Consider the following 17,508-nt stretch of genomic DNA (forward strand, 5'->3'; position numbering starts at 1 on the left):
ACTTCCTTGAGGATAACGACATCGCTCAACTAGAGTCGCCAGCATGTTTTGCAGACATTAACCCTATCGAACATACCTGGGATAGATTGAAAAGGGCTGTTTGCCCACGTTACCCACCAACCACTCTGAGGGGTCTGCTCCGAATCAGCGTTGAGGAGTGGGACAATCTGGATCATCAGTGCCTTGATGAACTTGTGGATAGTATGCTACGACGGTTACAGGCATGCATCAATGCAAGAGGACGAGCTACTGGGTATTAGAGATACCGGCGTGTTCAGCAGTCTGGACCACCACCTCTCTAAAGGTATCGCTGTATGGTGGTACAACACACAATATGTGGTTTTCATGAGCAATAAGAAGGAGGGAAATGATGTTTAAGTTGATCTCTATTCCAATTTTTTGTACAGGTTCCGGAACTCTCGGAACCGAGATGATGCAAAACTTTTTTTTATGTGTCTATAATATGTCTTCTGAATCAGAAAATCTTTCTCTATATAGCGCATATGGATAATGTTACACCAACCTACTTTGCGCTGTCACACTAACACCAACATTATTTGCATATCCAGCCATGCAAATTTGACATTTATTGCATGCCACATTCATTGTAGTGCAATGTTCATGACCAGTAGTGTAATTATTAGAAATTAACAGCATAAGCAAAAACATTGTCATTACTATTTTTAATATTAATTTAATTTACTGATATGCAGTATGACAGTGATAAATCATTATGGCCGATCTTTGGAATTTGAAGTACATTTTTGTCTATGGGAGGAAGGGTGAGCGGGCTCTAAGCATTTGGATACCTTTAACTGAGGATAAGTGGAACTATTGGCTTAATAATACGAGTGCAGTGTGTTTCGTCGTAGCCAAACACAGACGGAGTTGTGTGAACTGTCTCAGGAAGCACCATTACTAACACGCACGTTGGTGACGAGGGGCAGTGGCGCATCGCGGACGGCTGGTCTCTTGCTCCAGCTCTTTCTTCAGATGGTCTGTGGGTCTGGAGCCTCGACCACGGGCTGGTTGGCGCAGCCGCAGGCGGGCGTGGGTCCAGAGTACTCGCAGCCCAGCGAGCCGGGGAACCCCTGCGACCTGCACAGCACCTCGCAGCCAAAGTCGGGGATTCCCAGCTCGCGGCTGAGGCGCGCGCATACGGGCACGCCCTGCACGCAGCAGTCCGTCAGCGGGTCTGCCACAAAAACACAACTCAGTCCTTCTCCACGTCATGTTGGCTATTGTGAGGTTGTCAGTGTGCACTCCTTTTCAAATTCACTGACGAAACACATTTAATATTTACTGTCAAGCATACAAAGATAATCCTAGAAAAAGGAATTCAAAACAAATATGAAAACAGTTAAAAATCACTTTCTTCGAAATAGGTTCCAAATGGTTCAAATGGCTCGAAGTGCTATGGGACTTAACATCTGAGGTCATCAGTTCGCTAGATTTACAACTACTTGAACCTAACTAACGTAAAAACATCACACACATGCATGCCCGAGGCAGGATTCGAAACTGCGACCGTAGCAGCAGCGCGGTTCCGGACTGAAGCGCCTAGAACCTCTCGGCCACAACGGCCAGCGGAATAGGTTCCATACCCCATACTAATTACATCTGCTTCTGCGCACGAATGTATGTGTTTCCCGCATTTATTCAAAACTTCTAATCATTATTCGAATGTTTGAATGATGCCATCTGTAACCAGCTGACGATATCAGTACGTTTATTACCGCTAAGTCAGTTTCAAGATATATACCCGACACCACAAACGTTTGTTAAGATGTAAATGTTTATGAAGATGCTATTTTGACATTATGCACATACATTCCGAGACAAGAAAACGAAGTATCACGAAGAAATCATCTGAATGGCATGAAAATCGCTGTACACGTGCAGACAAACAAATGATTACAAGAGATTTACTCAAGAGAACAAGCTTCACAAATTGAGTAAGTCAGTTATACGTTGGTCTACCACTGGCCTTTAAGCAACCATTTATTCTTCTTGCCAATCGTTGATGGAGTTGTTCGATGTACTTTTGAGGGATATCGTGTAAAATTCTGTAAACCGACACGTTAGATCGTCACAACCCACAGCTGGTTGGAGGGCCCTGCTTATAATGCTCTAAAAATACCCGATTGGAAGAGATCGAGCGACCGCGCTTGCCAAGGTAGGGTTTGAGAAGCGCCGAGACAAGCAGTAAAAACTCTCGCCGTGTGTGGGCAGGCATTATCTTGCTAAAATGTAAGGTGAGGATGGCTTGCAATGAAGGGCGACAGAATGAGGCGTAGACTACCGTCGAACTATCGCTGTGCTGTAAGGGTGTCGTGGATATCAACCAAAGGAATCCTGCTATGAAAAGAAATGGCACCCAAGATCATCCCTCCTTGTTGTCGGGCCGTATGGTGGGCGACAGACAGGTTGGTGTCCCACAGCCGTCTCCAGATACATCTTCGGGGCTCAGTTCGAAGTGGGGCTCATCACTGAATCCCAGTCTATTACAGTCAATGAGATTGCAGGTCGTAGTCGTTTCTGGAGATGCACCGGACTGCACCGGGATACCAACCTGGCTGTCGCCCGCCATACTGCCCGACAACCAGAGGCACCATTTCATTTCATAGAAAGACCCCTTAGGTTGTCATTTCCGGCACCCTTACATCACAGCGGTAAGTCGACAATTTTCCACGCTCCCGCGTTGTTATTCTTCACGGCAAGCTATCCTGCTCTTATATTTCAGCTAGAGGAAGTCGACCCGAACACCGCGAGAGTTTCTAATGCTTGTCTTCGTACCTGCCAAATCTCACCTTGGCCAGCAAGGTCGCCGATCACCCCCCACTTGAGAAGGTTAGGAGCGTTAGGGGCAGGGATCTCTAGGTCGGGATTTTGACAATGTAACTCACCAACTGGACATAATTTGGCACGATGTCCCTCAGAAGGACACCCAAGAACCTCTATGAATCAATGCCAACAACAAGAGTAACTGCTTGCACAAGGGCCAGAGGAGGACGAATGCTTTATTGACTTGCTCAATTTGTGAAGCTCTTTCTCCTGAATAAATCACCAAATTTTTGTGAAATTGCCTTCACATGTACATGTACATCACATCTAGCGATTTCCGTCGCATTCGGATGATTCATTCGTGCTGCCTCGTCCCTTTTTTTCTTTTTTTTAGTGTATCTCAGTGTTATCAGCACACATTCATCACTTGAAGAAGGCCACTGTTAGTGTGTAATATGTATAGACGTTTATCTAATTAATCTAGCCAAAGAAAGGAAAAACGACTTCAACTAATTAATTAGAGAATATACGTTTCCAGTTAAACCAAACAAAAATAACATGAACTGTATGGTCTCGAAAGCACTGTCTCTAAGGGCGCATACAAACCTGTGCATGAGAGGGGATACAGTTGGTAAAATACTGTTGAAAACATGAGAATGATTGATAAAGTAACCAAGTGTTCACTTTCTATCACTTAATGTAATTACCTCTTACTCAAAATCACAGCCACAAAAAGCCATTCTATGAAAATGAAGCAACTTGAAACGAGCTGTATCGTATACATAGGCATTACTCAAATTACGTAATGACTCCTGCTAGTTCCTTATGGTATGCTGTATATTTATTAAAGGAATTATATCTATATAGCTCATTTGTGACAGAAATCATTAGACAACCAAAAACATTTACTCAACAATATTGTGTATCATAGATTGTATGGAGCTTTTGTCGGGCCACAGCTGCTTCATTTCGCGAGACTGAATAAAATAACGACGATGCCACCGTTAACGCAAGTGGCTCATGAAAGTGGATCAGACAGCGGCCGACCAGGTGCTGTTACACTAGGTGCGACCTGCTTATCCAACGAGTACTGTGTCTACAGCGTCGGGGCAGTCATCACGTATCCCGGCCCAGCAGAGAAACCAGAGTCGTCATACCACAGACACAGTGGAAAGGAAGAGCTACTGTGGCACTGATGACCTGGCTGGTACGCGTCCAAGCCTTGGCTCTGTTGTGGTTTACGTGATTGAAATTGTCGCTTTGACATAGACGAGTTAATCTTGTATAAATGATACTCATTTCTAGACAGATATATACAGACAGCTACCACCTTCGAAATGTTCAAATGTGTGAGAAATATTATGGGACTTAAATGCTAAGGTCATCATTCCCTAAGCTTACACACTACTTAACCTAAATTATCCTATGGACAAACACACACACCCATGCCCGAGGGAGGACTCGAACCTCCGCCGAGACCAGCCGCACAGTCCATGACTGCAGCGCGTAGACCGCTCGGCTAATCCCGCGTGGCACCACTTTCGAGAAAAGGTCTCTTTGAGTCGACATAAGTAAACTAGCTACCACCATCCGCTAGTCACGGGTCTTCCATCACCGCAAAGTATGATGTTGCTGACTTAGCACACTTCAGCAGGGGGGCTGCTATATCCCGGAGCCGTGCAGCTGCTTAGTATTTTCGCCCGTGCGGGCAAACTCTGTTGCTGTCAGCCTCGGCTTGCATGGGCGGACACTGCTGTGAAACGTTTCCACCCACGCTGGCTCCCCAGTGTAATTCAGTGCGCCCCGGCGCGCCCCTCTCTGAGCTTCGTAACGGGGTCTATTTTGTGGTAGCCAACACAGGTTGTCTTCTAGTTGAAACATCGCCGTTGTAGCCACACCTCTTCGCTTCACAGGCCGCCGCACGCTGCCGAGCGACACTGCGCACTGTCTGTGACAGTGGGACACCTGACTACATCAGCGCCACCTCACCAGCAGAGTGCAACCTATTGCTATGGTGCTTTGGCTATTCCAAGCACTGGCGCGACTGTTGTATTTAGCTGGGCAGTAAAATGTTTTCATGGTGACTCGTCAGCCAACAACCAGACGTCTATCCACTACTTCACTGCTGTCCCGTCGAGGTTGGTCATCCATTGGCTTTGTGGTGTCACTGCCAGACACCACACTTGCTAGGTGGTAGCTTTAAATCGGCCGCGGTCCATTAGTACATGTCGGACCCGCGTGTCGCCACTGTGTGATCGCAGACCGAGCGCCACCACACGGCAGGTCTCGAGAGACGTACGAGAACTCGCCCCAGTTGTACGACGACGTTGCTAGCGACTATACTGACGAAGCCTTTGCTCTCATTTGCCGAGAGACAGTTAGAATAGCCTTCAGCTAAGTTCATGTCTACGACCTAGCAAGGCGCCATTGGCCTAAGATAGCTTGTATCTAAAGAGTCTCACTTGTATCGCCACAATCTCCAGATGTCTCATCAAGAACGATGTATACAAAGGATGGATTAAAAGATAAGTACCAAAGGAGCTACGTACTTTTCTTTATAGCATTCATTAAGTCTCCTGTTTCAGACCTCACTCCATCCTTCCTGAGTTAGCGCGTGCATCTTGGCCGCCTCTTTCAATTAGTGTGCGTAGTGTTGGCAAGTCTGCCGACACTACAGGCTTCTTGACCGCTGCCAACCCAGTTCCACTGGCCACTATACTCTTCATCCACTCCCGAACTCTACAGTTCTAACGGAAGGATATACCAAGAAAATAACGTATATCATACATTCTTCAACAGTCTACGTACAAAACGTTATTCAAGTCTAACATGATCACAAAAGCAATGACTATTTAGACCAGGCTCCCCAAACTATTCCTCTGGCGGAACACTTTGAGAACCCTAGCACTCTGATGGAACACATCGTTTATTTTGAAGCTTAATAAATTAAAATTTTAAAACGAGAAAAACATGTTTTATTCAATTATTTCTTCAATTTTATATCATAACTGATAACACAGTGCCATAATTCGATGAAAATCACACTACATTTCCAGCCCGAGCGCAGGAATACTTCTGTAGCAAATTGAGTCCTTCTCTGCCACTAAGGGGAAAGATTTTAATGGGTACCATACTGCGTAAAGATGTACCTCAAGTGGCACAGTAGCTACACGCTAATACACCACATCAAACAGGAAAGATAATAGGCAACATGAAATTAACACTGTGAAACAGACTGTAGCAGACTATGGCTTCTCTTCCTCTACCGCAAACATGGTACTGAACAAAATAAAAAAGAAACTGGCACAAACGACAATGAAAGAAAAAGTTATATGTTTAACTAATATCTACGCATCTGCAATGCATTATGAAAGATCGTTAAACTCTTTCATACAAGGTAAAAATGGCCTCTCAGTATGAGTTGCAATAGAAGCTGCCACCCAACGTGTATAACTATGGCCGATCTTTTTATATTCGTATCTACAAAATAAGATGTACCTACGTTTGCTGATGATTCATGCTTTGAAGGCTGGAATGTCTTACTGCCAAAACTTCATCATATATTTTTTCGACTGTTCTGGCACAATACTCCAGTGTTTTGTAGCCTTTTCCGATCTCTTTGCCCCTTCATATGCTCTTAAGTATAATACCTTTATTGAGCAGTACTTCAACAAAAGCTTCCCCCCTTGTGCAGTTAATTTTTGTAATTTTCTTTTTGTTACTGCTGACAATGGATAATTGGCTACTGCCACTAACATGTTACTCTTACTCGAAAAGGTTACTCGTAAATCACTCTCATTTGCTCTCCTCTATTTAATTCTATATTTAATTTAATTTTCTGTTTCATATTTAAGCCGACGGCCTATCTGCAGTGGTAACAGCGGTTCCCGTCGGATCACCTAAGTTAAGCGCTGTTGGGCTTGGCTAGCACTTCGATGGGTGAGCGACCGGTCTGACGAGTGCTGTTGTCAAGCGGGGTGCACTCAGCCCTTGTGAGGCAAACTGAGCAGCTACTTGATTAACAAGTAGTGACTCCGGTCCTGGAAACAGACGTCAGGCAGAGCGGTGTGCTGAACACATACCCCTCCATATACGCAACCAGTGACGTCAATAGGCTGAGGATGACACGGCGGATGGTCAGTACCGTGGACCTTTCAGGGACTGTTCGGAAGGAGTTTGGTTTATTTAATACTTAATATCTTCCTGAGACGTGACACAAATGTTGCTAGTTCTCATCTCTTTACGGTTTTCTCAGGATTTTCATTCCACTTCTACGCAGGCAGCCCCATTTATGTTGACAGCGAGTGGACAATAAACAGCTTGAGTGGCTTTCTTGTGTCTTCCTTCATTACTGAGAACAGCAGCACAGCTTTTTTTACTAAACAGCATACTGTAATTTTTATTTGGTAATATTTCTGAAACTCGAACTTTACTATGCTATTTAATGACTTTCAAACGGTTTTTACACTGAATGAGTCAGATGGAAACTTTCGATGTCTCGTCAGCGATCAGTTGCTGAAACGTGTGCAGTACAGTTGTCTCCATAGCTCTGGCAGGAACGGGTTCCTCACGCCTCACTTTTAAATCGGCTACGATCTGACGAACAGTGGGCCGCGTATCGCCCCACATGGCTCTGCAGAGGCGGCTTAACGTCCATTTGTCAAACACTTCTGGTCAGTCTACACGGCCGTTTTTGCGCGTGGAAGCAGTGTCTCTGCGACACTAAAGATTGACCCTAGAAACTACTGAACTTAGGTACCCAGCTTCTTGTATACTCTCCGATATTCTGTGTGTGGCATGGGCCAAAGATGCGGTGCCACACCAAAGTCGGCAACATGCATCAATTCCATAGACATTAGCGACGTCTCGCTGCAATCTGCAACAATGAATGGGGGTGGCTCCTGAAGACACACCCTCTCTCACAGCACCGCAGCGTCATGGATATAGAGCTGAGTATAGACTCGCTCTGCCCAGTTCGTGACTTCAAATGATGCAGTCAACATCATATAGTTAGGACACCAGTGATCTTCAAGTCTCAGATGGAACCATACTTTTGTAAATGTTTAATTATACTTCAAGAGAAGAGTTTGTAATTTTGTGCATCAAGTGATGCATTACTGTTCAAAGAGTTGTAAATATTCGGCTTATTCCTGTGGCACTCAATTATATAAAGTTAAGTATTTTGATCATGCTTTTAAAAAAGTGAAATAATGTTTCACATGTTGTGGTTCCGATCAGCCACCTCCCAGAGCAACCAAATAATCCACAGTAGTTACCAGAATACTGCAGTTTCTTCAGGTCATTACACGATGATCGCTCTCTGATGTCATCCCACGTTCCAAAGGCAGCGTGCCTCCAAGTTCACACCTGTCAGTAAGACACGACACTTCACAGTAACGGTCGCACGTTGCTACACTTATCGAGCTGATACTTGGGATCCCACTGGGACGAAACGATATACGATATGATACACGATACCACTTGCCGAACGACTAGCAACGAAACAGCCAAATCACCTTTCAGTTTCAGTCTGTTGCAATAATGAGGTCTTCTGAAGAATACTATTGTGGCCTATCGTTACTTAAAGCTCAAAAAACTGAAAAACGAAAAGACGTACTCTACTGATTGCACTCGTAAAAAATATCAAACGTAGATCGGCCATGGCTATTCGTGAGACCTCTGTCTTCCACAAATTCTACAGAATGAGTCCGGACAGTTTCCACTATTAGGAACACCTAGTATCAGCTACTCTGACAAATCAGGTCACAAATTTTGAACTTGCTCTTTCTCCTGCTGAAGAGGTACTTATTACAATAAGATAAGTTAGTCAAAGTGCGTGAATGACGTCAGAAATTCCACCTTAAAAGTTAATTCTTTGTAAGACCACCTAGTACGCTACATTATTCAATGTGGTACATATATGAATAAACGCTACACATTTATAACCCTAGGCTAGTAGTTCTACAAGTCAGCTTCGCAAAGTGGTGTATGATTCATCTTGAGAAGCACTCAGAAGATATGTTACTGGATTTGAACTGACGTCAGTCACCATCGATAGTGTGGCAGTGGGTTGTCAATTCTGCGTAGGGGTTGAGAGGGTATTTGAAGGAAAGGAAGAAGCCTATAATGTTAAAAACATCTTAATGTGTCTTTTTCGGATTCGTCCAGCTGCTCATTTGGAATTAACAGGAATTTTGCTTTCAGATCTCTTTTAGCCTGTCATAACGTTTCACTGAAACTGGGGTGAATAGGCTAAAAAAAATCCAAATAGCTGATGGTGCATTTTTTTTTTCATTTGAGTAAGTTTCTTGTTTCCAGCTTCAACTTGTATCGGCAGCACACCAAAAAAGATAACCACAAGACACCTTTGCACTTCTCGTAGCTGGCCATAGAAGGTGGCAAAGCGTCGCCAGTGGCGGGCAGCTGCAGCCTCGTCACGGACGACCTTCAACATATCTCATGTATTTTCTCGAGAATGGAGAGAGGTATTGCTCTCCTTCGAGCGATGAAAAACAATTTCGATAGGTTAGCTACATTTCCTACGAGAAATCTATAACGTACAGTTCACCAAATGTAAACTGCCCAGCGACTACACTCTCCATCGCAAACTTTTCAAAATATACCCGGTGGTTTATTTATTTGCGAAGAATCACAATAACAAAAAGTTGTGATGTGAGACTATAAGATGCGATTTTTTTTACAGAATGAGAAAGACTGCATACCGGAGAAACATAAAACAGTGGCTTTTAGTGTTTTACTTGGAAAGTAAATATTTTACTGAGAAACTAACGACACAGACGGATGTAGTTTTGCTTCATCTACGTAAAACATACTTTTAGTTACAACGGGTGAATTTAAATTTCGCTCCATAAGTATCGCACGTTGCGTGGAGCGACAAGCACTCCGTATTGCGGCGGAGATAGGACACAGATAGTGTCGATGTCGTACCGCCGTCGTGCACTGCAAACCAGTTAAGTCGCTTCAATTGCCTATGTACGCGCTCGATCAATGCAAGTAGCTTCTGCGTCGTACTGCGAGTCACATGGCGTATAGTGTCGCACATCACATCGCTTCAGTGTGAACCGCTTATAACATATCGTTCAGATATCGTGACTGCAATCGTGCCTTACGCAACATTCGTACGTCATAGACGGCACTTCTTCAAATGAGACTCATCTCACTGTGACTTTTGGCGGCAGTACGTATTACTTTGAAAGGACCGTCCACAATGTTTTTTAAATGCTCAAAACGCGGGCATTTATTTTAAAAAAGGACTTTTTAAAGTTTTTACTGTTAGAATGTGTAATTAACCAATTAAAATAAAGGATCGGACAATACTCCCGACATTAAAAGTTACCAAATGTTTACACTTAAGGCTAGGTATATCGCTCATTGCATTTATCACTAAGAACGAAAGGAAAGAAGAGTGATGCATTTTATTTTTAGTGACACTCCAACTTGCTGTATCAAGGACGGGTGCGTGTTACTGACAGGTGCTTATCGTTTATAATGTCCTCCTTCCTTTTACCAGTTCTGTTCTTCTCTCTCCCTCTCCCTCTCTCTCTCTCTCTCTCTCTCTCTATCTCTCTCTCTCTCTCTCTCTCTCACACACACACACACACACACACACACACACACGCACACGATTGGATAGCTGTTTAGTTGTTAAGTGATTCCTAGAGAGACGGCAATTCTTGGAGTCGTGGGATCGGAGTGGGCACATGAGACATCCCTAATTAAAATAATTATGGATAAACTTTTCTGCTGTAATTCCAATTATCTTGTAGTTATATTCAGGAGAATCCGAGGCAAAATCGGAACTTCATGCTTCTTCAACTTATGAAGATCAAGAATTTGACAAAACAGTCAGAAGACTTAAAAATAATTAAAAAGAGATAGTGAGTAGTGCGATGTTTGGCTCACCTGGTCTGGGATTTGGCCTGTAGTCAGCGGAGACCTGCGCTGGAGGCGTCAGCAGGACGAGGCCGGCGACCAGTAGGAGGGCTCGGTGGGGCTGCATGTCTGGGCGCTTCGTGACCACTGATTGCCGGCTGACGGCGCCGCCACGGCTTATATACGGCGTGAGGAAGGGACGCCGCCGCCAGCGCGGCTGCCTATCTGCCGCCCCGCCGACTATGACCCCCCCCCCCCCTCCCACCCAACTGCTTCCGGATAACACCTATCACTAGTAAAGCCACTCATTTCTAGATCATTAACATACTTTCCCTCATGCCGTCATTTAACCCTAGGACGCCTTATTGTTTGTGGGCTATTTTATGAAACGTTAGTGTCAATATATTTTATAGAAAATTCCTGCTTTGAAAGAAAAAAATAAATAAACTTATTATGGGTCCACCAACCCCCCCCCCCCCCCCCCCCGCCTTAGGCTTCCATGCTATAGAAAATTTCCCTTAATAGGATTTCCTATTTCTCATCTCTACAACAATGCAAGTTAGTTTCTTGTTGGTTGGTATTCTTGATATTCACAACAATCGGTTTACTTTCCGAGGAAGTGATTCTTGATGTCAGTCAGCTGTTATTTATCTTGTAAACTGTCAGTGAGTTAGTGCAATTCCCAACATGTAGGCCTCCAGTAACTTTGGTGTCTACACAGCAAAAACGAAACCAAGTAAAAACTTACTGATGTTGTCAACAATGCACCAAGATAAAGGCACTGTTGGAGGAGAGAAGAATAAAACCGTAATAAATGCATATTATAATTCCACTAAAGGTGGAATTGATACCATTGATCAAATGGCGCGTATGTACACCTGCAAGAGGGGAACAAAGAGATGGCCTCTATCTGTATTTTACTCTCTCATTGACATTTGTACTATCAGTGCAACCACCATATTCATCCAGCAACATCCAAGATGGAATGAGAAGAAACACAACAAACGGAAACTTTATCTTCTGCAAGCTGGGATGGAACTAGTGAAATTGCAGGTAGAAGAAAGAAGTGCCAATGCAAGAGGGTTACCTAACAAAATTGTTCAATCAGTTGAGACTATTCTACAAAAGAAAATCAAAGAAGTGACAACAGAAGCATGTCAGTCTCCTGCAGGGAAAGGTCGGTGCCATATTTGTGTAAGAAAAGCTAAAACAAAGAAGCAGAAGTACAACAATATAAGTAAACTAAAACAGCATTGTGGACAGTGTCATAAACATGTGCGTAACACACATTCAGGAAAAATTGTGAAGTGTGTCTCTTACCTTGAGGACTCAGAGTAGTCTATTGTATATGATCACATCTGTATTTTGTATTGTAATATGTCAATTTTTTATTCACTCAATCCAATATTTATAACAATTAACAACATTATTAAACCAATGCCTTAGTTAAAATACATAAACCATTTTTAAAGTTGTAATTTTTCATCAGTAAACTTATTTAATACCTGTGGGCTCGCCGAACCCCCCCTTAGGCATCCAAGTTAGAAAAAAAGGCTTGGCCGTCCTAGGGTTAAAAAGTTGCCTGCGGCGATGTTTCCGCCATCGCTGATGTTCCGTCACGTAACTATCGCGTCAACAGCTTCGTTGTAATCAACATGTATGTACATCTGTACTCCGCAACCCATCTGACAGTGGGCGGCGGAGGGTACTTGTCGTATCATTAATTGATCTCCCTTCCTTGTTCCATTTGCGAATGGCAAGTGAATAGTAGAATTTTATCGTTCTGATCATTCCCCGAGACTTTTTAGGAAGAAATAATATCTTCCCCGTTTCTTCCCGAAACGTGCTGTCTCGGAATTTCGATATTAAAACTCTCTGCGATGCAGAACTCCTCTCTCGTAATGTCTGCCATCGGAGATTGTTCACCATTTCCGTAACGCTCTCGTGCTGACTAAGGGATCCCTTGGCGAAACGCACCGCTCTTCATTGGATCTTGGCTATCTCTTCCATCAGTCCTGGGTGGTAAGGGTGTCAGAATGACGAGGAATACTCAGGAATCGGCCGAACAAGCGCCTTGTAAGTCACTTATTTCGTAGTGAATTACATTTCCTTAGGATTCTTCCATGAAACCCAACGTTGCATCTGCTTTTCCTACTGTTTTTGTTTTACATCACCATTCCACTTTAAGCCGCTCCTAGATATTTAATGCTAGTTAATGCTTCCAGCAGTTTCTCATCAACAGAGCAACTGCACAGTTGTAGATTTCTATTCCTATGTATGCACAGTCTGTTACATTTATTTAGTTCAGGTCCATCTGCTAAACCCTGCACTATTCATCAATCCTCTGCAGGTCCTTTTGCACGTCTCCATAGTTTTCTGCTACATTCTTATACACAACCACATCATCTGCGAAGAGCCTTATGGGGCTTCAGACGTTATCTACTAGGTCATTTATATACATTTTAAACAGTCACGCTCCAATCATACTTCCTTGGGGTACTCCTGATGTTACCCTACATTTGCCGATTTTGTTCCGTTAAGAGCTATTGTTTGAGTTCTATCTGCAAGGAAGTCTTGAATCCAGACGTAAATCGGATAAGCTTGTATTTCTTTCGGTGAACAACTGTACGGTCCTGTCAAATAGCTTCCTGAAGTCAAGGACGACAGTTGTTTCAATCAATCGAATTATGCGCAGTACTGAGAGATCACGTGTCACGTGTCATACTTCTCGAAACAAAGTCCTCTCTAAGCAATGGACACAGTAATAACAACAGGGAGCAGTAATGGATTCCCCTCAGGCCCAGTTCATTAACAGTCTAAAAATAAATTAAGGCAAATACCATCAATGAAGACCGCAATCTACATATAATAATTAACAAACGTCTGGAGATGATTCTAGAATGTTGGCTGAATGCCCGTATTTTTTTATGCAAATTTTATACCAATCTCAATGTTCGTGTTCATTGGATTGTGATAGGCTGATCTTGATTGACCGCATGTAAAATTATTCAAGCACTCATCGCCTTCTGTAGTACTTAAAAGGAACAGTAACAAGCAACATATTCCGAAAAATACAGAATTGGTGAAAAACTTTCAAACCTAACCTCTAACCGTTCTCAGCAATCATGTTGAACAGAGCCTTATTTAGGTTCAGGTTACCAACGCTGCAAACTAAAGGGCCTGGACCATAAAGGGCCTCGCACCACAAAAATTTAAAATTTAAAATGGTATTTGCTTCGACACTTTGGTGCACGACCCCTTGTAGTCACAAAAGAAGTAAACGTAATACCACTGCCTGACCAAAAAAGTGAAGCACCCAGAAGACTAGGTACGATGTCAGCGCAATTTAGTACACGGCGGGTTGTACGTGATTAGAGTTTCAATTGTCTGTGGCAGGTAGAAAGGCCACAGGGTACATTGGCGTTGTTGTGTTTAGCATTCTTACTTGGCCTGGTAGGGTATATAAGGGACGTGAACAGTGTCAGATGTTGAGTGACCAATGTGAACGACACAGAGATGCCACGTAGCGTATGAGACTGCGTTATCAGTGCCTGACAGAGTTTGTGGGTCTCCATTTGGCCGACTAGTCGAATACACTGTCCAGATTTGTGGAGCTTCCAGACACCACAGAGGCCGATGTTGGACTGCACGGGAACGCGAGAGCAGACGAACTAGTCGTCAAGGTTCCGGAAAAATTGTAAATTTGTGGTAAGGTCTTATGGGACCAAACTGATGAAGTCATCGGTCCCTAAGCCTACATACTACTTAATCTAACTTAAACTAACTTACGCTATGGACAACACTCACACTCATGCTCGAGGGAGGACTCGAACCTCCGACGGGGCGAGCCGCACGGGCCGTGACAATGCGCCGTAGACCGCGCGGCCACCCCCTCACAGAGGAAGACCGCTATATTTTACACCAAGCTCATCGCAAGCCCATCAAATTACCCCTGCCACCAGAGAAGAAGTAATGGACTACCTGCATCATTGTGAGTCATTCCACATCGTTGGTCCGAGACTAGCAGCAGATGGATTAGAGAATTTCCGTCACACGTCTGCTGCCTTTAACAAAACACAAACGGCTGTGTTTGCAGTCGTGCTGTGACTGGGGAAGCATGGACTGCTGACGAACTGTGTCGTGCCGTGTTAAGCGATGAATCGCAGTTCTGCACTATTGCCAATCACCGTCGTCGCGGTGTCTTGAGGAGCGGTTCCATTCTTCCAATGTATTGGAGATCAGCAGATCCTGGTGTCATGATGTGGGGAGCCGTTGGGTATGACTGCAGATGAGAGAACTCTTACGGCACGTCACGGACATCCTGCCTTCTCATATGTTAACTCTCATGCGACAGTATCGTGGTGACATTTTTCAACAGGATAATGCTCGTCCACGCATGGCACGTGTCTCTATGATGCCGAAGTATTTCCGTAACCAGTAAGATCCACAAATCTGTCACCGATGGAACATGTGTAGTACCAGCTCGGATGTTAACTCCATACTAGTCCGACTATTGAGGATATCAAGGACCAGTTACAACAGTTGTCGACTAGCTTGAATCAGGAGAGGATAAAACGGCTTTAGGACACACTTCTCAACTGAATCAGAGTTTGCATCCAGGCCAGAGGGGATATGACGTCATACTGATACGTGGACTCATACTGTCAATTTCTTTGTAAACTGGATTAAATTTGAAACTTCCTGGCAGATTAAAACTGTGTGCCCGACCGAGACTCGAACTCGGGACCTTTGCCTTTCGCGGGCAAGTGCTCTACCAACTGAGCTACCGAAGCACGACTCACGCCCGGTACTCACAGCTTTACTTCTGCCAGTACCTCGTCTCCTACCTTCCAAACTTTACAGAAGCTCTCCTGCGAACCTTGCAGAACTAGCACTCCTGAAAGAAAGGATATTGCGGAGACATGGCTTAGCCACAGCCTGGGGGATGTTTCCAGAATGAGATTTTCACTCTGCAGCGGAGTGTGCGCTGATATGAAACTTCCCCCAGGCTGTGGCTAAGCCATGTCTCCGCATATATCCTTTCTTTCAGGAGTGCTAGTTCTGCAAGGTTCGCAGGAGAGCTTCTGTAAAGTTTGGAAGGTAGGAGACGAGGTACTGGCAGAAGTAAAGCTGTGAGTACCGGGCGTGAGTCGTGCTTCGGTAGCTCAGTTGGTAGAGCACTTGCCCGCAAAAGGCAAAGGTCCCGAGTTCGAGTCTCAATCGGGCACACAGTTTTAATCTGCCAGGAAGTTTCATATCAGCGCACACTCCGCTGCAGAGTGAAAATCTCATTCTGGAAACATCCCCCAGGCTGTGGCTAAGCCAAGTCTTCGCAATATCCTTTCTTTCAGGAGTGCTAGTTCTGCAAGGTTCGCAGGAGAGCTTCTGTAAAGTTTGGAAGGTAGGAGACGAGGTACTGGCAGAAGTAAAGCTGTGAGTACCGGACGTGAGTCGTGCTTCGGTAGCTCAGTTGGTAGATCACTTGCCCGCGAAAGGCAAAGGTCCCGAGTTCGAGTCTCGGTCGGGCACACAGTTTTAATCTGCCAGGAAGTTTCATATCAGCGCACACTCCGCTGCAGAGTGAAAATCTCATTCTGGATTAAATTTGTAATCACTGAAATATCAACCTGAGAAGTTTTATTTCGTTTCTTTTTGCCCTTCTGGATGTTTCACGTTTTGGAATGCAGTGTATTTTGTATGTTATTATTCGGCTCTATTTTTCAGTGGACGGCTGATATGAATAACGACTGCATCCACCTCTGAAACCTCGCGCTCACTTGCGTTAAATTCCCGGAGGTAATTGGCCAAAGGTGTGTCCCTTCTGTTGGCCAAGCCGTTGACACTTTTTTAAAAAATGGATAAGGTAATTGGAGCAGTTAGAAATGAGCTAGATTTTGTGAAATACCGATTTTTCCGCCAACTCTTTTCATCCAAACGAGGAGCCACACAACGTCAAAAGCGTTTTTCTAATATCAAGAGCGCTCTAATAATGAAACTGTCGCAGCAGTAGAGGAATGTCATTTTTAGGATTCCGTGCCTCAGCTGGTAAACCCTTACAGGATCGCTTTGTTGTTCATTTGTCTTTCTGTCTGACTGTCCGACTGTTAAAAGCAATTTTTCTCAGAAACGGATTAAAAAAATAGCTCTGAGCACTATGGGACTTAACTTCTGAGGTCATCAGTTCCCTAGAACTTAGAATTACTTAAACCTAACCAAGGACATCACACACATCCATGCTAGAGGCAGGATTCGAACCTGCGACCGTAGCGGTCGTGCGGTTCCAGACTGAAGCACCTAGAACCGCTCGGCCACTCCGGCCGGCAGAAATGGATAGGTGTATGGAGTTGCAGTTCATGTCACTATGGTCCCTTGGCTTCTTAGTCAATACAGCCGAAAGGTAATACCATTTATATCACTTATTTTGATGGTCGCAAACTCATTCGTCAGAACCTATAGCATACTTCCCGTTGATCTATGACGATGAAATTTATCAAGAAGTACCCTTTCATAGGACAAATAGAGGAAAAGGTCCTAAAGTTGTTAATTTGTAATTATGTCACACGAAAAAATTTTTTCTTTTGTCATTTGTTTTCCGACGTCAAACTTGAAATTAAAACAATCAGTAGTTCGGCATTCAAGCTAGATGACCGTCATCCTCCATTGTACAAATATATTCTTTCCATTTCTTTCTACATTCTTCTGTTTTGGTCGATACATTCCTTTTGTTGTCTTGAATATGGGTAATAAACGTTTCTTCTTATAGCTATAATGTTATTTTTGAATTTGAAACACCGATTTTCGCGTGGATATGAATGTCAAGTTTTTGTTCTT

At 43.9% G+C, this 17,508-nt stretch overlaps 1 protein-coding gene across 1 annotated transcript; it reads right to left on the reverse strand.

Moving 5' to 3' along the window:
* Positions 1-674: 674 nt before the first annotated feature.
* On the reverse strand, positions 675-10,811 carry LOC126195304 (uncharacterized). Its single transcript, XM_049933864.1, has 2 exons — positions 10,708-10,811; positions 675-1,195 (listed from the first exon to the last, which is right to left on the reverse strand). The coding sequence occupies exons 1-2, from the start codon at positions 10,802-10,804 to the stop codon at positions 990-992; spliced, it is 303 nt and encodes a 100-aa protein (XP_049789821.1). The 5' UTR covers positions 10,805-10,811; the 3' UTR covers positions 675-989.
* Positions 10,812-17,508: the final 6,697 nt, after the last annotated feature.

This window comes from Schistocerca nitens, chromosome 7 (assembly GCF_023898315.1).
Source record: "Schistocerca nitens isolate TAMUIC-IGC-003100 chromosome 7, iqSchNite1.1, whole genome shotgun sequence".
NCBI classification, from domain to species: Eukaryota; Metazoa; Arthropoda; class Insecta; order Orthoptera; family Acrididae; genus Schistocerca; species Schistocerca nitens.

What these genes read in the sequence shown, in the direction of transcription:
- LOC126195304 (XM_049933864.1), bottom strand. Translation starts at nt 10,804, where the DNA reads ATGCAGCCCCACCGAGCCCTCCTACTGGTCGCCGGCCTCGTCCTGCTG. An exon ending in CAGGCCAAATCCCAGACCAG is followed by an intron (nt 1,196 to 10,707) that starts GTGAGCCAAACA and finishes TTTTTGTGGCAG; the next exon opens with ACCCGCTGACGGACTGCTGC.